At 47.0% G+C, this 15,299-nt stretch overlaps 1 protein-coding gene across 2 annotated transcripts in view; it reads left to right on the forward strand.

Moving 5' to 3' along the window:
- The window catches only part of COL5A1 (collagen type V alpha 1 chain), a 168,265-nt gene that overhangs the window by 129,425 nt on the left and 23,541 nt on the right, over positions 1 to 15,299 (forward strand). For both annotated transcript variants that reach the window (XM_062591272.1, XM_062591273.1), the window contains exons 33-42: positions 3,615 to 3,659; positions 4,023 to 4,076; positions 5,016 to 5,060; positions 6,137 to 6,190; positions 6,759 to 6,812; positions 10,582 to 10,635; positions 12,273 to 12,380; positions 12,664 to 12,753; positions 12,855 to 12,908; positions 13,561 to 13,668. In XM_062591272.1, coding sequence (XP_062447256.1) covers positions 3,615 to 3,659; positions 4,023 to 4,076; positions 5,016 to 5,060; positions 6,137 to 6,190; positions 6,759 to 6,812; positions 10,582 to 10,635; positions 12,273 to 12,380; positions 12,664 to 12,753; positions 12,855 to 12,908; positions 13,561 to 13,668 — 666 coding nt within the window. The remainder of the gene's footprint in view (positions 1 to 3,614; positions 3,660 to 4,022; positions 4,077 to 5,015; positions 5,061 to 6,136; positions 6,191 to 6,758; positions 6,813 to 10,581; positions 10,636 to 12,272; positions 12,381 to 12,663; positions 12,754 to 12,854; positions 12,909 to 13,560; positions 13,669 to 15,299) is intronic.

Consider the following 15,299-nt stretch of genomic DNA (forward strand, 5'->3'; position numbering starts at 1 on the left):
TATTCTCATTTAAATACAAATGACTTTTAACAGACGTGTTTGGTGGGAGCACAGAAAATATAAATCAGCACTGCATTAATATTGTGCCACTGAAATTTGGTTTGCATCTTTGAGGGCTTTCCCTGCCCCTGCCTTTTCTTCCCCGGGGCGCTTCCATCTTCTTGTGAACTGCAGTGTGAAGTTTGCTGGCGGTTGTGCCCGATGCACCTTTCAGCCCAGCAACACCAGCCCTTTCGAGGGGAGGAGGACGCGTTTCGTGCCGGATGTGCCCTTGCAACTCTGGCCAAATAGCTGCTTGTTTCTAAGGTTAAAAGCCCTGAAGGTTGGTTGAAGCTTGACCAAGTCCAGCCTGAGGTGGCTGCACGTGTGATGGGCAGAGCACAGCTTTGCTGAGACACTGCTGCTAAAAAGAACCAAAGCAGTGATAAAACAGAGCAAAATGCATCAGTTTGCTTCCCCCCCCCCCGCCCTAAATGAGGAGCAGCAAGGGAGACCGCGTGTGCAAGGAGCAGGGGAAGGGAGCTTTGCCAGCCAACTTGTAGCCCTGTCGGCTGCAAATACATTTGTTTATTTTACGGTGGTTTGAAATTTTACGTCTCAAATATTTGGGCTGTTTATGCCATTTTACACATAGTTGCGCAGCTTGTGCCAGCGGTGTTGGTGCACACGTGAGTGTGGGAGGGGGAAAGCACTTTCGTTGACAAATCCACTATTATTAGCAGCAGCCCTGTTTGAAAAACCTTTAGGAGTAGCAAAAATGCAAATTGTCACTTGCTCTTCTGGCGTGCCCTTTTTTTCTCCCAAGCATCTGATTCGAAATAAGTCAAGAGCAGCTATACACAGAGCAAGAGACAGAGCTAGGATCTCACGACCCCAAATGAAATGGAAACTATCAGCTGAGATTTAACTTTAGCCCTTGTTGAGTTAGACTTGACAAATTATGCCCTGCCTCTCCTGAGAGGAGTAAATTTGCTATTTTATGAGCATGTCTACATATAGTCAAGAAAGAACATTTGTAAGATTTGATTCTCTAGTGCAATGCAGGGTAACCCAATTGGCAGCTAAAACATCCGAAAATCATTTCTGTTTGTCTTTTCCTTTTCAAGGTGTTACTTTTACAATGTCCAATACAGTTTATTTTTTCGTCCAACATCATATGAATCACAGGTTTTTCTAATTTCTTAGCTGATGACAATCATAAAAATAAGCTTTCCAGCTCATTACTCCAGCAACACAAAAAGGCTTCCCAAGTCGTTTTTTCTTCAAAATGAGGTGGAAAACGAAGGCAGCAAGAGCAGAGTGGGCAGCTCTCTCGAGGCTCGGTCCTGGTGGCAGTGCAGCCGGAGCCCTGCAGAGCCCGGGACCGCCAGACCGGGCCAGGCGGCTTCCGACTGCCCGGCCCTATGCGGGGGCCGGTAAAGTGAAGAAGGAAGCAAAGACGACCTTTGGGGTCTTTGACGAAACCTGCAGCTTGTTTTAAATACCGGGATGGGTTTGACCAAGCGGTTTGCTGGCCGCAGGTTTCGTTTTCATGTTATTTTCTGCAGCTCCGTTCTGGGAGCTCCGAGGAGCTGTAGAGAGAGGCAGCGTTTCTCAGTGGTTCGGGTTGAATGCACTGAAAACTGATGTGCGACCAGCACATCAGCCCAGCAAACGTGATGTAAGTCTATCCCTGTTGAGGAAGACATTGAGCTTCCTCTGCTGAAGAAGCGGGAGCCTCTTCATCGTTCAAGAAGAAAATCTCACTTTTCAAGGAGGGCAGTGGCACATCAACACGTAGTTGAAGTGCTGTGATGAGCTGCCCTCCCTACGTGGGTTATCCTGACTGAGACCTAAACTGCAGAAACGGAGGCGAGCTCGGAGTTGGGTTGGACCCACGCTACGTGAGCCCATGGCCGGCTGGTCTCTGTTATCCCTAGGGATTCGCCTCCGGCCGCCAGGGCTGGCGCGTCTGGATGCTCTTTCTTGGATGGTCGTGGGTGAGCTCTCTTGGACGTTTTCGAAACCTGATCAGAAAATCAATACTTGAGCTGTGAATATAGTGGTTTTATTTTTAGAGCTAATAAGCCTCTCCCATTAGCGCAGAATAATAGATCTTCCTGCCCTCCTTGTCTGACAAAGCCCGGAGGGTGCATGGAGCTACTGAAATCCAGGCCACTTATTTGGGTGCCTAGAAAACAATCTGAATTTAGATGCCTTTCCTTTCATATCCCAGCCTGAAAAATATAGGCGTGTGTGTGTTTACAGCACTATATAAATTCTTAGCAACTGTATACCATGCTGCATGCATGATTAATGATAGCAATAAGGAGAGTAAAACTTTGCTTAAAAATAGAATTGAAAAAGCAGGGAAGGATTGTATGGGGCTACCTGCAGGCAGGCTGCCCTCCACTACACCTGATCTGCATTTAGCCTCGCATAGTTTCAGGAAGACCAGATGGAGTATTTTATAATGATTTTTATAATTAACTTTTAAAAGTATGCCAGCAATGTTTATTAAGTGGAGACATGGAACAAGGAGCATTCAGCAAGGCTAATTTTAGTAGCTTGGAATAAAGTTGATTCTAAAGTTTTCCAGCTCCTGTTGTATGTTTGCCTGGTTAATGAGTGCCAAATGTGAGAAGGCAAGATTTAGAGATGATGGATTTGGGGCAGAAAGTGGCAAGCGGTATTTTAAGCCTCCTTGTTCCTTGCATAGAAGGAAAGCGACTCTCTCTTTTTAGCAGGGGATTGGTAAAAATAGTGGACTGTTGGTCCAAAGGGAGAAAGTGAAACCCGGTGGTATTTACTTATTTATTTGATAACTTGATACTAGCTAAAATAGTGTTTTCAGGGAGCGAGATCTGGGCCGTTACTTCCCTTCTAGGTACACGCTAATGGAGCTCAGCGTAGTGCTGGGTTTGGGCGCCAGCCGTCTTTGTCGTCTTTCTGTCGGAATTAATCACGGGCGCCCGTTACGGGGAGCCGAGCGCATCTGCCAGATCGCATCAGCCGGCTGGTTTGTCGCTGCTGCACAACAACGTCTTAAATTACTTATTTCGCACAAAGTTCACAAAGATGGCGAAAGATCCGTAAACGCGTGGGGCTGCTTGACGGGCTTGCGTCGCGTAAAATAATCGCTCGGGTTAAGGCTCCAGCCCTCCTGCTGCCGTTCCCTAAGTGTTTAGCACCGCCGGTCTGGTGTCGTGCGCCGGGACCCGGTGCGTGCGCCTGTGCGACCCGGCCTGCCCCGCTTCCCGCGCGGGGACCCGCCGGCTTTCTGCACGGCGGGCGCTCGAGGAGGGGGACAAAGGCGATCAGTCGGAAGAAGGGAGCGAGCGGATTTTGGGGTGGCAGCGGGGAAGAGCTTTTGGCTGGCTTTGGTGTGTTTGCTGGCTTTTTAACGTTTTGTGTGACATCACGCCGTAACTGAAAATAAATACGGGTATCGGGAGCCCAGAGCGAAAGGAACGGCCTTTCGTTGCAAACGAGAACCGAAGAGGTTTGGGGGGCCGGCGGGTGTGCGGTGGGCTCGGCTGCGAGCTCGCCTGCCACGAGCCCAGCCTGTGGAGGAGCTCCAGCCGGGCTGCGGTGCTGCTTGCTCCAAACTCACCCGTGTTTCTTTCTCGTTCCAGGGGACACCTGGCAAACCGGGTCCAAGGGGGCAGCGCGGTCCAACGGTAAAGATGCTCTTTTATTTTTTCTCGTTCCCCCCCCCCTTCTTTCCCAGTGTGTTTTCAAAGCTTGTTAAGGCCATTACTCGGGTGAAAGAAGAACGATCTGATTCCCACCCTGACTGGGTAAGATGTGGTCCTTTAGCTGGTCTTCAGCAGTTGAAGCGGAGCACAGGGGATGTGGTGATTTGGGCTGGTCGGGCTCCCCGGCGGCAAAGGCTCTGGTCGTGCCGCTCCTTCTGGTGGGACGACTTGCATCGAATGCTCGTCAGGCACCCAAGCGTTTTGCCTAATTGATGTTTTAAAATAGCAATGGGGTGCTGTGGCTGGTAAGAAGGGCTGAAACGTCTCCTTTTGTGTCTTTTTAAGGGTCCACGTGGGGAAAGAGGCCCTAGGGGAAGCACTGGGAAGCCTGGCCCGAAGGTAAGGTTTTAGAGCCTTTGGCAGCAGTTAGAAGAGGAATTGTCTCCTAAAACGCAGTGATGTACAAGATCATCCAGTTTATTGCCCTCCATTTCCCTTCTCCTCTGGAGAAAAATACTGCATTTTGAAAGCTGAACCCTGCTAGTCTTCGTTAACCAGCCAAAAGCCTCAGAAATTGCACGCGTGGGTCCTACGAGCGTGTTGGCCCGTGGTCCAGCAGGAGATGCAGCGCCTGCCCGGGCTCGGGCCCGCCGGGAGCAGCTCGAGCCGCTGGGGCACCTGGGCTTGCAGCACCGCGGCTGGTAGGGACCCATCTGCGGAGGAGCCCCGTTCCCCGCGGGGCCTCGCTCCTCGCCCACCCGTAGCCAAACCCGCTTTCCGTGCAATGCGTTCGCCGAGGATTCGCCGGGAAACGCAATAGGCGGCGTTCTCCAAGCCAAGCAGGAGCGTGCGGGTCAGGCGTGGCGAAGCTCTCCGTCCCACCAGAACCCACTAGATAAACCGATTAAGCGAACCTCAATTGCTTAGCCTGATGGAAGCGAAGCTTTTGTAATGAAACATTGTCGCAGCAGCACTGCCCGCTTTAAAAATAAATGTCTCGGCTTTGTGTCGGCATGAATTTTTGATAAATGCTGCAGCAAAGCCAAGGTATTTATCTCACAGAAGGAGACCGTTATCCGGTGGAAATATCCTGAGCTCACCGACATTATCTTTCCTGTATTTTTATTAAGCGGTGTTGGGGGGGAATGAGCAGCTGCTCGTTTGTCACTGGATATTGCTCCTGATACAGAATTATTAATAGAGAGGGGCAGGGGGAATCGGTGGGGTGTGTTGTTGCGCTGTGGTTGGTGGCATTTAAAGTCTTTGTGCAAAGCAGCTGAATTGGTGATATGTATTTTTAATGCCTTTTTTTTTTTCCAATTTTTTAATTTGTAAAAGGGCAACTCTGGTGGTGACGGCCCCCCTGGTCCGCCTGGCGAAAGGGTAAGACAATCCAGTAGGGCTACAACAGAAATTAATTTTAAAAAGTCCATTAATTGGACATGGTGCATGGCTGGTTTATGGTGCTGAGAGGGAAATGAGATGTTTTGCAGCAAGCATCCTGCCAAATACCTCCACGAAATAGGGAGGGGTATGCACACATCAGGCAGAAAAAAGTAAAAACCTGTTTATAAACCGAAGTGAAATTTGCTCTTGTGGATAGAGGTATCAAAAGCCATCAGCAACCCTCAGGCCTCTTCCTAGGCAGGGTCAGACAGGGCTTTGATGGAGGATGCCCCATGCAAACCTCATGGTGGCAGAGGAAGAGCCACCCGTGTGCTCTGGCTGTTTGGCCAGAGCCCTGGTTTCCTGGGACAGGTGGACCTCCAGGATCCCTTATTCCTTTCTCCAGGCTACTTAGGACATAACTGGGATTTTCATGATTTTAGCCTCAGTTTCTGCAAGGTTTTTGTTGTTGTTATTTTGCTTGAAGATTTTCTACAAAATTGCCCAGGCAGGAAATATGAGATCGGCCTCCAGCTTTATGCTCTGCTGGTTGTGACATTAGGGGACGGGGAGCTGCCGCTGACGGTGCTTTCGGAAGCCACCGTCCGAGGGGCGTAAGCACGCCGGGGAGCCAGAGCTTACAGAGCAACATCGTGCCCCTGCTCATGCTGCTCTCAGAAGCCGTGGTCCCGAAATCACAAGGCACTCTCCTTTTATTTCTGCTTGAGACAGGGGCTGGTAGCTCCCAGGTGTGATGGGAGAAGACCTGTTTTTCATAGCATTGGAGGGAAAGGTAAAAGAGGTCAAAAACTTGCTTAACATTTGTAGAGCTTTTTCCAACTAGACAGGCACTCAGGTAAATGTACCCAATGGTTCTTATTTCTTCAGGCATTCTTTTTTTCCAGGGATGGCCCTATGCAGCTGTAGCTTGCACTTCAGTGACATTTTGGGGGGCAGAGAGGAAACTGGCTTTCTGTATCTCAGTGCTCATCTACTGTTCAAACAGCAGTGGTATTTCATAGTAAAGTGTGTAGGCTTTTTAACTGTGTCTTCTGGCTTGTTTTGTATCCCAGGGACCACCAGGGCCTCAAGGACCAACTGGATTTCCTGGACCAAAAGGCCCCCCTGTAAGTAACTCTCTTTCCAGAACATGCAAAGAAATACATTAAGTATTTTCCATCCAGCTGTGATTGCCTGTGCCAACTAGGTCTTAGCTGCTTCTCTGACAAGTGGCGACGTACCCAATAAAAGGCAATACTGAGACATCGTAACTCAACAGTCTAAGATTTTAAACAGCCAAGTACATTGTGGCTGATTATAAACGTTCATTTCGTAATGATTCAGCATCACCAGGATCTTTGTTTTTCCCCTCTGTGTACTGGGAGGACCGCACACCAGAGTAACACTTCTGTCTCTGCAATTACTATACACTGATGGGGGACCTCAGAAATCTTTTCAGAGTGATTTCTTTCCCTGTGGTGGACAGCTCTCTGCATCTCTGGATCTGTAAGATAAATCTTCCTTTGAGAGATTTGTGGGAAAGGGCTGTGTCTTTGGGGGTTTTGAGAACCCCCATTTTGCTATAAAATGAATAGGAATTAATACAAGTATGCAAGCAGATTTGATTCAGTCCTCATCACAGGTTAACTGCTAAGTCATGCTCATGGGTCTTCTCACCCTGTTTTTCTTCTCTAGGGTCCTCCTGGAAAGGATGGATTGCCTGGTCACCCCGGACAGAGAGGAGAAACTGTAAGTAGCCAAAAATCTTGGATAGATCATTAGTCCTGAGTCTTGTCTTGCCAGTTGGTTTTTCTAAATCTTTCTGTGCAGCTGAGGAGGTGTCGCCACATGTTGTTTTTCTCCAAAGGTCTATGTCTCTTCAGCTGCATGGGATGGTCTATGGGAAGCAACCCTCTTTTGGGCAGGACAAGTCGGTCTAATGATAGTTTATGTGAAGGCCGTGAACCAACTTCTCTCCCTCTGTCCTGTTAGTAGACTGTGAAGTCACAGTGTACCATGCACAGAGAAAAAAAAAAGCAGAGATGTAGTGAGACTGGTGACCAGTATCAAAGGTGGTTGGGTTTCTGCTGTGCCGGCGCTGCGGTCAGCCAGCTCCACTGCGGTCCTCCCTAAGTGAGAGGAAGTTGGCTGGGGTTGAGACCATGTCAACACACCAGCACGAGCCTGCAGTTAGTGCAGCAGGTGCTTTTAGGAAGTGGAGAGCAGCTGGGGCGACTCCCATGCAGCCCCGGTCGATCTCTGCAGCCCCATGGGCTCCCCGAAGCGCTCTCCCCTTAGCCCTCTGGGGGGGGGCTCTGAGCTGCTCTTCAGTGTGATATGGCTAAATCCGTATTTTCTTGCTTGTTCCTTCCATTGGAAATGTGCGGGTTTTACATCTCTCTGTTCCAGTGATGTAACTTAACTATAGGTCTGTGACAGCAGAGATTTCTCCTTGAAAAGGGCTCCCTCCTTTATAGCCGAAGCTCTCCACTTTCAGCCACAGCTGCTTAGGTCAGGGGCAGCTTCCTTCTCCAGCTTTACTTTCTGTGGAAGCTGTAGTGGGGAGAAATAAATGCTTTTTTCCCCTCTTTCTGACTCTTCACGTGGTCAATGCCAAGTACTCTTGCAAAGCAAGAGAGAGTTACAGCCTGGTTTTAACAGTACCTGTTTCAAAATGAAAGCAATTCCTGGCTGAGAGCAATGATGCAATGGTTTTGCTCTAGCTTTTCTGTCCATACTGGTTACTGCTTGAGTATCAGCCACTGCTTAACACACCAGTAGGAACAGCATCCCTGCTGCTGCCGCCTTTTAGCTGAAGCTACTCGTGGTGGCATCGCAAAGTTTGGCCTGAGCTCCCCTCCAGCAATAATCACTTGCTGAACGTGTCTCCAATGCAAGGAGCAGCTCCTGGCTGTTTTAGGTACCTTACTGTATTGTGCGCATACTGCTTTGTCAATTTTAAAAGATTTTGTTGCACAGATGTAATCATTGTTTCTCACCAAAGGAGAATGATGAGGCATGTGAAAGGTATGATAATACAGCTGTTGTACATCTCTGGTGATCTGTTTTCTGCATCGTCGTCTTTTTTTTTTTTTTTTTTTTTCTTAAAAGATACCCTAAGCAAAAATAATCATTGTGCCATGTATTCATGTGCATGCAGTGATTAGTATCCTTCTGTGTTGTGTTTTGGTGGATTTTTGTTTTTTCCTCAACTGATTACAATCCAACTCATTTGCTGCTGTTGATATTTTGCTCTCCCCAACACTGCATGCTGCATGTTAGCAGATAGGCTTTGTTCTGTGTTTATTTTACAGGGGAAAAATACCACGACAACTTTCTCTGCTCAGCTTTGCATTTTTCCCCACTGCCTTTCCTAGCAAATGAGCATTAAAAAGGCTTTGCACATTATGCATTTTTCCCCTTAACTTATCACAGAAAAATTTAATTAACTTGCCTGGCATTTGCTAAGCAAGGCAATGCAAATACTGCTCAATGCAACCCCAGATATTTATTTACGCTCCATAAGACTGACTTTTTGGTGATACTTGTGGTATTTTCAAGCAAAGAATCCTCAGGTCGGGATTAGCTTAAAGGTGAAGAGAAGAGCATTCACCTGCCAAAGTCTGATTGTGACATTTAGTCTTCCTTCATTGAGTTATCTATAGCATTAGGGACAGCTAAATTCAAATTAGAAAAAGAAGAAAAGTCTTCACTTGCTTCTGCTGCTTTCAGCGCTTGAGACTGGACTCACTTGAGACTGATCCGACTCCAAGTGAGCGTGTATATGAACACGCTTTCAATTATTTTGGGTCTGAAAGTATCCCCCAATGGCTTGCTTTAGTCATTCTGGTAATGACTTACCTATTCAAATACTTCCAGAAAGCAAACTTTTGTTCTTCCAAGCTTTGGAAGAAGCTTGCAGAGATCCCTTTGGCCCGGCTGCCCGGAGCATGCGCGGACGTGCGCGCAGAGGGAGCAGCGGCCCTGGGTTTGCGGCCGGGTGCCGGCGTGCTGGCCCGTGCTGTAGCTCCAGCTTGTGGCTGTTGGAAATCTTTTGGTTTAGTCTGCCCATGAGGCTACCAACTTTAATGCCCAGGATGACTTTTAAAGCAGATGGCCAATGCTGTATAGCTTAAGATAATTTCCCGTTTCTCTCCTCCTTTTTTTTGTCCTCTTTCCTTACGCCATGTCAAAAGGGGAGGAGATAAGCACAAAAACAAATTAAATATTATTTCCACATTGGTAACCTTGTTAGTGCACTCTGTACCTTCATGCACAAAAACCTAGACTTGAAATCTGTGTCTTGTGTGGTTCCCTTTATTTTGCTTTTGGATTAGCAAATATAGGGCATGCTGAAGAATGCCTAAATATTTGGCCTTATTAGACTTATTAACTTGGAGTGTAAAAGAAAGGAAAAAAATAAAAGGAAAAGTCAGACAGGATTAAAAAGGAGTTTAAGTCCAGCATAGAAGTAGTTGAAATATTTTTCTAAATATAGAGTCTAAATTGTACTTTCATTTCACACAGACTTTTTGCCATTTCCCCATCAACTGTGGGATATTTTATTTGCAGACAGCTATAACAATGTTGAATAGTTTTTTAGCTTTTAGCATGACACAGTACCATTGGCTTGGGATTTAGCTGATCATCTTTTGTGGCAATGAGAAAATTAGCCTTTAAGTTCTAAATGACATTTCTCAAGCATGTCAACATGTTATAGTAAGAATGATAATTATGTGCTTTTTAAAGGGTAGTTTAGAACTAAACAATTGCTGTGGTGACAGTTTATTACTGTCACCCTTTAAGGTTGTTTTAAGAAGCTGTCATGGGTCTCAGATTTGCAGACTTCATTATTCATCATCATTTGGTGATCCAAAGAGAAACACATTTTATCAACAGATGTTGATGAAGGAAATAAAACTTCACTCAAAACCCCAAGCTGACATGGTTGCATGCAGAACTAGGGTCTGGTGCTGCCTACGCGAAAAATGAAAGATGGTCACCCAGCCTCAGAGCTCCTGAGGAGTGAAGCATAAAATAACAATTAAACCAGAACTGGGAGTAGGAGAGGGGAAGTTGTTGTTAAGAATTGCTTAGCATTAGAAATGTGCGCATTCTGACTTTTTAATGGCCATTTCTTCTGTAGGTTTCAGAGGTGTAGCAAGTCTTTTGTACATATGGCCGTTCCTTCAGGCAGCCACAGTAGCTCCATCAGAATAGCTGAGCTGAGGATCTGGTCCCCATCAGAAGGCCCCCCTGCCCCAGGGAGTGCTGCTCCCAGAGTCCTCACTGGAGCTGGAAGACTTTGATCATTGCTTTTCCCTTCCACCCCCTTGTAAATACACAGATAGAGATCTTCCATCTTCTGTTTAATTTCTTCTTTCTTCTGCCTTTGGGTGTCCATCCTTTCATAGTCAATACTCTCCTCAGAGGAGGAGCAGTCCAGGAGCAGTCTGTGACCCTCATTTGACTGCTTGTGAGAAGTGTCATCTGTTTGTCTTTTTCCTTTTTCCAACAGGGTTTCCAAGGCAAGACAGGCCCTCCAGGCCCTCCTGGTGTTGTAGGCCCTCAGGTAAGAAATGGCTGCTCCATGTCTGAGCCTTGCCAGCACGACACCCTGGGCTGGGGACCCCGGGGACTGGCTTAGCTGGGAGCTATGGGATGACAGATTGCCCAGAGCAGAGGCTCCTGCTCCAGGGGACGTGAAGTTGCATCAAAGCGTGCTGTTTTGGAAATTCCTGGCCACAGAGTTAAAAACTCAGAGCCTCCTTTGCTGTGTGATAGATCAGAGTTTGCCCCACTGTCTCTGTGCAGAGGTCCAGCTTGTTCAGGCCTTAGGATGGTGCTTGGACAAAGTGCCTAAAAGCCCCCAGCCCCATCCTGCTTGGCACGTTGCAATGTGAGGGGTGACCAGTGGTGCAGTGCCAAATCTCGCCAGTGCTGCTGTAAATAAGGTGGTGCCTGTGAAGTTCACAGACCAATGTTGGTGTAAAATTGGTGTGAGACCAGGGAGGGAGACCATCTCTGGCCCTTTGCCATCCTACCTAACATTACAGAAGATGCTGCGCAGACCCTGACTAAATGACCATAAGGAACCAGAGTTAAATGCAATCTTGAATGCCCCAGCAGGTTATGTAGCCCTTCAGGACAGAATAAGAATGATGCACCAGTGCTGTTACATTTTATTACGAAGAAATGCAGTGATTCTCTGCTCTGTCAGAGCTGAGCTTTTTTTTATGTTATTTTTTGTAAGTCACAATGAACTCTGTGCAATCTGGAAATAGTATCTGCACAAGTAGTATCTGTACCCCTAAATACAGGCTTGCAGGCCTCGTGCATCAGTTTTATAGGTAGAGTCTTAGACTGAATAAAACTGGGTTTTGGTAGTCATCTTTTCTGAACTGCTGGGGAGGTACACTCTTTAATTAAAAAGTAATTAACTTGTCCTCTTTAATGGTAGCGCTAATTCCACAGTTTATAAATTCCCTGATTAGGGGCAATTCCCTGATTCTATCTGTTCTCAAGTGCAAATTAGGTTTTGTGGCAATTTTATTTGGCTCTGCTGTGCATAGTTAGTGTGATGTGTGGTTGCTGAGTGATCACAATGTTATCATTCTGCTTACACTAAGTGGCACCCTGCAGTGTGACATGAATTATAACCACAGTCCCAGTGGACATCAGTGTGCAGGGATGTTATGGTCTTCTGCATATGGCTTTTGTCCCCCTCCAAAATGGGACACTTGGGAACCTTCTGTCTAGAGCGTTATGTGACACTTGTCACCATTAGTGCCCATGTACAGCACAGAGGCAGTCAATAATTTCCATGTACTACAAGCCTAATCCATTATTTATGCCCAATATCAGGAAGAAATAGCATGATTGTTCTATGCTTAGGAAGCTTTCAATATAAAAAGCCCTGAGCATAACAACTGTAATAGTAATATCTGTCATTTTTGCAAACACTTGAATTCCAGACGTTCCCAAAGCCTCTAGGTTAAGTGCCATTTTACCTGCTTCCAAACCAACATCCCTTTATATGTTAAAGAAAGCATCCCTCTCAGGCTTCCCAGTGACACCGAGTGTGACAGCTAAGGGAAGAAGCATCTTCTGTCCAGTTGCAGCTTAAAGGGTGAAACTGATAAACTTCATCAGCTTCTTACTTGCTTGGTTTGCTGATCTCCTGCACCTTCTCTTAATCTATTTCTTTAGGGTCCGACTGGTGAGACTGGCCCAATGGGTGAGCGGGGACATCCAGGCCCGCCAGGTCCCCCTGGTGAACAAGGTCTTCCTGGCCTCACTGGAAAGGAAGGGACCAAGGTAGGCTGTTTCCCCATCTGGTGTGACTGCTATTGCAGTCCAATCTGCAGCATGTGACAGATGAAGATGAGTCCACATTCGGTTTGCGGGATGGGGAGCCAGCAGGCTGTTGAATTCACCTTCCTTGCAAGTCTGGATGCCTGCCTCTCTCCCAAAGGTGGAGCAGGAAGATTCAGGAAAGAAATCTTGTTTAACAACATCTCATCCAGAGTAGAGTCCGGAGAGAGGAGCTGGGTCTTTATGGAGTTTGCAGATCTTTAGGTATTTATCATTGTAATTGCAGGGTGATCCTGGGCCTGCTGGTCTCCCGGGAAAGGATGGTCCCCCGGGCTTGCGAGGCTTCCCTGGAGAGAGAGGCCTCCCTGGCCCAATTGTAAGTAAAGGCTCTTCTGATCTTTCCAGTGGGAAGGATGAACAGGCAATGCAGCACACGGCTCCAGAAATGACTTTGTTTTCCTGTCTTCTTCCTTCCAGGGTGCTCCAGGACTGAAAGGCAACGAAGGTCCCCCAGGGCCTCCAGGTCCAGCAGTAAGTATCCTTGTCCTTTCAGCACAACCTAAGACATTTACAGGCTTGGCAAGCCAAAACTGAGCTTTAGTCACAGCTCAGTATTTTGTCTGTTATTCTCTTTGCACTATCTTGCTGCTTGCTGGATACTGCTTTATTTTACAAGACACACGTCAATCATTTTGTGGTGTCAGCCGTGAACATGTGTGACAGGCTGAGGGAACGGGATGATTCAGGACATCAAGAACGAGGAAGCTGAGCATTTTGCTTCTAAGTCACCAGCTTTCCTTCTGAAAGTTGTTCCCACTTGAGATTCTTGCACAGTGCAGCCCTCCTAGAAGAAAATATTCATCATCGAACCCTCCCTGCTGCATTAGCTGTTAAATGGCTCATGGTTTTTTTCCAGACTCTAATAATATGCCCCCAGGAGCTGAGCTCCCTGCACCATCCCAGGAAGAACTCAGCTGCTTCAGGGATTTTAATTAAGAAGGATCTATAGGACCCCTTGGGCTGATGGTACCGAGTCATTACATGGCAGTCACCCCATCAAACATGCTCACATACTGACGTCTGCACTTGATGCACTTGCAGTGTCCTGCTGCTGGGTTACTTTCTTTCTGTAGCTGTATAAAGCCTTACATGCCAATTAATGCTTCCTTCCTTCTCTAAATAGGGCTCTCCTGGTGAGCGAGGTCCCGCGGGTTCAGCTGGCCCAATAGGCCTGCCAGGGCGACCTGGCCCACAAGGGCCTCCAGGACCTGCAGGTGAAAAGGGAGCCCCGGTAAGTACTGGTGTAAGATTAGCAGCTGTGAGTCAAATAGGTATCTGTATGCTGGGAGATGAGTGTGGAGACAGACCCTGGGGGTAGGTATGTAAAGAGGGGGGAAAAAGAATCCAATTAAGGAAGAGTCATCTTATTTTGGGTCCATCAAGGCAAGTAATGTTATCTGCTAAACCACCCTGTTTGTGACATCCATGCTATCAAAAATGGATGGATATGATGCAAAAAGCATGGATATGATCCTAGGGATCAAAATGACTTCAGGCAATAGGAAGGTATACAGACTCTGAAGAGGTGACATGACAGGCTATGTGACCTTGTTGTGACAAATGGCCGCAGGACAGGCCTCTGAGCAGTGAAGTGAACCTCATCAGCGCTTAGGAGAACCGGAGTAAAGCAACAGCCACGGTAATTTCCATTGGGCCCAAATCTGAGCAGTACTTTTGAAGGGAGAATGGATGCAATGGAATAAGCCACCCTAGACTTGTAGCTAAGCAACAGAAGTAACAGCCACTCTGAAAAAGATGGTGAGGAATAAAATTCATATCCCAGCTCTGTCCCTGGCCAAGAGCCCACGTGAGGTGACACGGCGGGTTATGTTTCTGGCTGGGGATGCTGTGTGCTTCTACAGCACACGTGTACCAAGTTATCCCACCAGCACCCGTAGGAGGGGCTGCTTTAAGCAGGACTCGGGCAGGTAGTTGCTGAGTCCTGCCATATGGTCCTTCTCCTGCATGTTCACCAGCCTGTGCAGGCTGTCAAGTCTTTCAGTCCCGAGGCGTACGTGTGAGGCATCACATGAAGATAGGAGAGACTATTTTTGTGACTGAGGAGCACAACACCGTTGCAGTCCCAAGGAGGAAGGCTGTGCACCTCTTTTACACCCAAATGGTTTTGCAGAGAAATATCACTGACTTTCGGGTTGCCTGGTTCAAACTCAGGCTCAGCTTTAGATCCAGCAAAATGGGCAAACGCTGGCATCAGTGATTTCAGACAATACTAGGACACTTTGATTGTTTTTATTAAAGGTGTTTATCAACTACTGTATTCTGTGTTTGCAGGATTATTAGAAACACTAGCAGCTAGTCCAGAGGCAAGAATTTCCTGGTGAATCAGCTCTATGAACATCTGTACTGCCAAGTGTCTATATGATGTGTTATTGGATGGATGGATAGGCAATTTATGTGGCATCTAATTATTCAGAGGAGAGTACCAGGATTTAGATGCAATTAAATTATGTACTAGGAAACTGAAAAATATCCACTGCTCAGTTCCTATAAACAAACAAATTTGATTGAAGGCTCCAGGTTTGAGGAATGCAAGTAGATTGTTTGAGCAGGAGGTAGCAGAGATTGTTTTATCCACTTAATGTGTTTTCCTTTGTCCAGAAGGCTCAGGAGGGGGGTCAGGGTCTCCTGGGAAATCTCCATCTGCTGTGCAGTAGGCAGGAAGGAGGCATTGAAAGCGTTCATGCAGTCAGGACTGGCATCAGTAAGAATTGGCTTGTGGGAATAAAAAATAGTTGGAGTCTTGTTCCTCATTGTGAGAGAGAGATGAGAGAGATGACAGAGAGCTCAGACTGAGCATGATTATATTGTTATAGCAGCAAAATTACAGCTGTGATGTAGGTA

The sequence above is a fragment of the Rhea pennata genome, chromosome 18 (genome assembly GCF_028389875.1).
Source record: "Rhea pennata isolate bPtePen1 chromosome 18, bPtePen1.pri, whole genome shotgun sequence".
In the NCBI taxonomy this organism is placed as follows: Eukaryota; Metazoa; Chordata; class Aves; order Rheiformes; family Rheidae; genus Rhea; species Rhea pennata.